Below are 6,295 nucleotides of genomic sequence, written 5' to 3' on the forward strand. Positions count from 1 at the left end.
ATATGTGAAAACATAAGAGGTCTTGCTCTTATCTTTGGTTCAGTGATTAAAGCACATTTAAGATTGACAAATTAAGTAATCAAGAGAAGGTTTGAACTCGAGTTAATGCTTGTAAGAAATTAAGCCAATCTTGAGCAATCAATTGCAAAGCTCAGGCTTAGAATATTAACAACCCCAAGTAGTTATTTATGTTAGGTATAAAGTTCCCTACATGAAACTCGGATGGTATTATTAGAAAGCAATATTTTGTGCAGAAATTTCGACATTTTAATTTACATAAATTTATCAAATGAATAGAAAGATCCAGATTTCGCTGTGCTCAGAAGACCCAGAAGATATCCGATTTCTTCAATTCTCTCGTCCTTGTTTTTTATTCTTTATAAGTAAAGATCATATGTAGGGCTGCCTAACTTTATGTTTTTTTTTCTTGTTTATTTTGATAATACACCCCCCATGTATTATCCTAATGATTAATAAAATTATACGATTAAAAAAAAAAAAAAGATCATATGTGATTTCCTTTCAATCATTGTATTGTAGGTAAGTGGCTTTAGAAATCATTATCGAAACAACTCCTTCCTTAATTCGATTCGTAGTTTGCAAATATTAAATTCCTGGAAATTCATTGCCATTCAATCCAAAGAAATAAAGAATGGTACCGAAGAAGTGAATGATGGTGTATACAAACAAAACGTAGGAAAGTGGAACAGATATAATCGTGCTTTTGGCATTGAGTTGTAAATAAATGGTCTCAACTATCCAATGTACCCAGACGACAGAATTTTCAGAAAGCAAAGTTCCAAAGTTGGACTAAATACTGGATATAAAGCTACGAAAGGTAAAATGGACAACGATAAATAGTTTACAGAAAATAATCAAAATCCACATTTACCAACATAAAATTCATGACTCAAAAGAAATGAGGTTTTTAAATAGTCCAACTACCAATGTTAATAAATGCTAGACAATATAGGAAGATGTCTGAGGAAAACTAGATATATTGAATCCAAAACTTAGAAGATCTTAACTCTCAATATAGTTGGCATGTTCAACATAGGAGATTTGGAGGTTCTAATCTTTCTTATTTTACCTTGTCCATTTCCAATTCCAAATGAAAATCCTTTATGCTGGAAAGCTAAAACAAATTTAAAAGTATAAATTTTTGCCAAGGACTAAACCCCTATATTATTGCGTGTAACTTGAGGAATCAAATTCTCAATATCGACACAAGGAGCTACGCTATCGTGATTCACTACTGCTAAAGCTTCACAGGTGATTCATCTTGACATAAAATTCAATTGAGTTAGTTCCAGTAGTGATTTCGCCATTCAAGAAATCAATTTCGACTTGAAATCAATCTTGAAGGATGAGCCACATATAATTGTTCAATGTTGGCCAAGTGAATTGTAGTTAAACTGAACCATATCTCCTTTCATGCATAGCTGCAGCACGTTGTTTTCTTTAAACATACTCAGAAACAATAGAGTGTTATTCCAGAATAAGCAAACATGTAAATACAACACAAGCACTTATACGCTAAATCTTGTATAGTTAAGATTGAATTTGGTGGGAAAGTAAGAAATCAAACTATTACTTGTATGGCTGCTAACACACCACAAGGCCCGCCTTCATGCTGCACGAGCCCCATAGATGTTTCTGGATCAGGGCTAAACCTAGAAGGAAAGTTATTTTCCCAATGCATTAGAAACATATGGACAAGCTTACTTGTACAACAGAAGAAACAAGGAGGCAAATGAACTCATAGAAACAGAATAATGAACTTTGCCGATAACTGAGGTACTATAAAGACATAATGTCAACCGTGATGTGCATATGTAAACGCATTAATCCATAATTGCAAGCTTGCACAACCAGGCATGAATTATGTGCTCACAGAAAGACCAACTACTACATTGTTGTGAATTTTCACAGCATCAATACCGCAACAATGATTATAATCAAGTCTATACAAGTCATAAGATCTGTGATGAACTTACCTCTGCTTGTAAACAATCTCACTAACATAAATGTTCAAATGTTTCGATTCTAACATTAAACAACCCAATCGAGAATAAATATTATGACATATGGGGAGCATTTGAAGATTGTAGTAAAATCTACCATCTGATGAGTGCATTTTCAATGGAAATTTTAAACATTTATTTTGTCCAATTGTCACACCTCACTATATATCATTATTCCATCACCATTTAAGATGTCCATGAAAGTTAATATTTCAACCTTAGAAAGTTAAAGCCATTATTTGAATGATACTTTTTCCAAATGCTGTTATTAGAAAGCTTGTTAATACTATATGTCAACTGTTAAGAATAAGAAAGGACCTCCAAACATGTTTACCCAGAAAATAAAGATGATTTCAATATTCTCTTCAAATACCCCCTTTTCTATCAATTTTTGGTTCTCAGGTCCACCTTCACGTGTGAAAGATTTACGCCTCTACTAATTCTATCAATATTGGGTTTTGAACCACCCCCACCCCCTTCTCAGTTGAGAGATTTTCGCCTACATCCATTTATAATTTTGTGAAACACCTACTCATTTAAAGATCTACACCTCTATCAATATTGAGTTCTGATGTCCACCTACTCAGTCGAAAGATTTACGCCTACCAATTTATAGTTTTGAGGTCCACCTACTTATTTGAGAGATTTATCACCCACCAATTAATGGTTTGAGTCCCAATACTAATTTGAGAGGTCTCTGCCTCTATCAATTTTTTGGTTTTAAGGTTCACCTACATATGTGAAGTTTTGCGCCCTACCAATTAATGGCTTTTAATTCCCCCACCGTGAGATATCTATGCCTCATATCAATTTGGCTTTGAGGTCCATCTACTTGTGTGAGAGATTTACGGCCCTACGACCCTACCTATTAATGGTCATGAGGCCACATACTAATTTGAGGAATATATGCCTCTATCAATTTTTGGTTCTGAGGTCCACCTACAATGACGAGATCTACACCTATATGAATTAATTGTTTTATATCCACCAACTCATGTGAGAATATTACACCCCTATCATTGGTTAAGAGTTTATCTACAAATCTGAGAGATTTATCCCCCTACCAATCAATGGTATTGAGTCCCCTACTAATTTGAGAGATCGGTGTCTCTAGTTTTGGTTTTGAGGTCCACCTACAATGTGGAGAGATTTACACCTCTATGAATTTATGGTTTTGATATCCACCTAATCATGTGAGAGATTTACGCCTCTCTCAAATAATGGTTATGAGTCTTCCTACTGATTTGAAAGAGCTATGTTTCCATCAAATTTTTTATGAGGTCCACCTACACATTCAAGAGATTTACTCCCCTACCAATTAATGGTCTTGAGCCCCCTACTAATTTGAGAGTTCTAAAATCACCAAGCTACTATCCACACTAATCATGCTTATGCTAAATAACAAAACTTTCCAGTTTAGCACATCAATATAAGCATTCTGTTCGAAGTAGAAAAGTTAGTTGATTACTTACGTGTGCACTTTTCAATTATTAACTTACAAAATTGATTGACGACAATGCCAAATTGTATTTAACTCTTGAATTTCAAGACACGGACCCAAGCTCGCAGCTAAAGATCTCAGATTTACGGCATTACCATATTATAAAAGGAGGTGAGTAATGGCTAGTAATTAATGAGGAAATACAACGGCAATATCATCTGCAAATGAGATACAACAAACAATACTATGTTGTTCCCAACAATGTTAAAACTGAACCTCAGACAAGAACCCATTTACACGAATCTCTATAGCCATGTTTCTAAAACCATGTTTTGGTTACTGGAAAGCATAGCAATTTATTTCCACTCCTTTTCTTCAGACACCATATCTCATTTACAAAATTTTAACGTTTTATCAGTTACTTTAAATAAATACTCTTATACAAATCATCAATAGGTCACTTCACTATAGCAGAAAGCCATTACCAAGCATATATTCTCAGAGGTAAAACTTTGCATTTAAATATTTTACCTAATGCCCTGATTACTCCACTGTGCAAGAACATCTTTACTAACTTCACTCCCAAATATCATCTCAAATAGATGGTGAGCCTCCACCGAGGACAACTCTGTCCCCAAATTTCCACCCTTGTCCTTGCATTTCTCCAACTTAACACTCTTACCCTTTCCCTCATCTCCAGAACCGCTAATTTTCACGTCCTTTACACTCTCCACGCTCTTCAGAACAGATACCGCAGAGCTTTTGGTTGCTGTCATCCTCTTCTCCGCTGCAGCAGCCATCAATTCCCGCTGCAATAGCCGATTCTTCACTTCCAGCGACTCCTCCAGCACTTCTCTGGTGTCATCCCCCGGTTTGCTCCTCTTCGGCTCCGGAGACTCGTGCTGCTGCATACTCATTCTCAACGCCATCTTCAAATCTTCCTCTTCTTGATCCGCCATTGTAATTATATTCAGGTATATGTATATATTAAAAGATCAGATAAAAATTTCGATCCTTTCTACAAAATACAACTCAACATTTCATCTTTACCTTAATAAAGTAGGGTTTCAAGAGCATTTCGATTCCTTTATTCAACTGAATATAAATGCGCGACACACGTTTATAGATACATATATAGAAATCCAAATCAACTCGAAAAATGAACGAAACGCAATAGAGATAAATTGAAAAAATATCAGGTGGATGACAGAGACGACAAAACGACGGCGTATCAGATAAACCTCGATGCCTTTACGGTGAAGATGGATGTGGCTTTTGTTCAAATGACTATGTTGGCCTTGAGGGTGTCCGAAGGGAAATGCGAACAGAGTGCAAAAATATGCGACGGAGTGAGGGTAAGATAGTAATTTCATTGTCTAGGGAATTATTGGAAGTGTTTCATTTAAGGTTGTCGGGAGATGCTTGCCATATATACTGATATAGGTTGGTAGGAGTAGCCACCCTCAAAGACAAGCAAAGCAGACCACAGCACACCGATGCAAGGCCATCGACCCCCATAGGGCTTTCTACCACTACACCCAGGAAGCGCTCTACCACTACGTCCAGGGAGCGCTCTACCACAACTCCTAGAAGGCATTTTACCGCTACGTCCGGGAGGCGCTCTACTACAACCCCCAAAGGGCGCTCTACCACTATCCCTAGAAATCATTCTACCACTAAGCGAAGTCCTCAACGGGAATGATATTCCTTGTCCAAACACTCAGCCATAAAACATTTAATGAATTGACCAAGTTCCATGGCCGCTGATACAGGTACAACCTTCAGGCGGGAAGTTAAGGACTCATCACTCAGAACGTAGATGTAGTGGGAATACTATCGTGGGACACGTAGCACCACAACCGCCCAGCGATTACCTAGTGCCTAATATCTATAAATACTCCCGGATGTGACACAAGTAAGGGATTTTTTTTTCTCTCTCTCTCATTCTCGTTTTAGCCATCTGAATTTCAAATATATTCTTTCCAAGTCTAAAAACTAATTCTCACGCCGAAGGTAAAACGGGAGAGAAAGCCCCGCCTTCATTTTTCAGGTCTTGCATACTTGACGGAGTGGTGAAAACGCCAAACATTACCAGGCTAACAGAAGGGTGACGAATCACCGCCCTTTCATTGGCGCCGTCTGTGGGAAAAATTCATTTGAACTAAAAAGCCATGTCAAGAAGACGAACAAGAAGTGATACTCGCCTGGTTGGGAACACGGCGGAGACGGAGTCGGAGTTAGTTGCAAGGGGTCGTGAACCACCGCCGCCCCCGCAGTATGTGACGCAGAGTCAATTCAGCGCTTTGGAAAACAGTTGGCAGCAATGATGGTGCTCTTACAAGACCAGTCACAGAGAACCGCCATTCCTCATTTAAGCCCGACGGAAGTGACGAATCAACAACCGCCTCAAGCGCCACCCGCGGTTGTCCCACCCATCTCTCAGTGGGGAGCGGGAGACGCGGGAGCCCCAATGACTGTAGCTCAACAGCCCCCGCAAACCATGGTAGACTTGAAACGAAAGATGGAAGAAATCATGTCCCAGAAGATAGACGATGCGTTATCCAAGAGAAAGGATAGGCGGAGACAGATGGTTTTGGAGGAAGACCCGTTCGCCCCAGAAATCATGGCAGTCCCTTTGCCTAAAGGCTTCAAACAGCCCATGATTGAAGCCTATGATAGAGTCACGGACCCACTTGACCATCTACGAACCTTCGTGGATCTGATGAGACTTTATGCCGCCCCGGACACAGTGATGTGCTGATCCTTTCCCCCCACGCTCAGGAGGGAGGCTAGGGACTGGGTAGCAACCTTGGCCCCGCGCTCCATCAAG

The 6,295-nt window shown here is 38.9% G+C and overlaps 1 protein-coding gene across 1 annotated transcript in view; it reads right to left on the reverse strand.

Annotated features, from left to right (window-relative positions):
- LOC111376145 (ubiquitin carboxyl-terminal hydrolase MINDY-3 homolog) overlaps positions 1-4,841 on the reverse strand; it is an 8,128-nt gene extending 3,287 nt beyond the window's left edge. Inside the window, exons 1-2 of the mRNA XM_022999087.1 lie at positions 3,997-4,841; positions 1,589-1,673 (exon numbers count right to left, since the gene is read on the reverse strand). Coding sequence (XP_022854855.1) covers positions 1,589-1,673; positions 3,997-4,424 — 513 coding nt within the window. The 5' untranslated portion in view covers positions 4,425-4,841. The remainder of the gene's footprint in view (positions 1-1,588; positions 1,674-3,996) is intronic.
- Positions 4,842-6,295: the final 1,454 nt, after the last annotated feature.

Source organism: Olea europaea, unplaced genomic scaffold, assembly GCF_002742605.1.
Source record: "Olea europaea var. sylvestris unplaced genomic scaffold, O_europaea_v1 scaffold1461, whole genome shotgun sequence".
Classification (NCBI taxonomy): Eukaryota; Viridiplantae; Streptophyta; class Magnoliopsida; order Lamiales; family Oleaceae; genus Olea; species Olea europaea.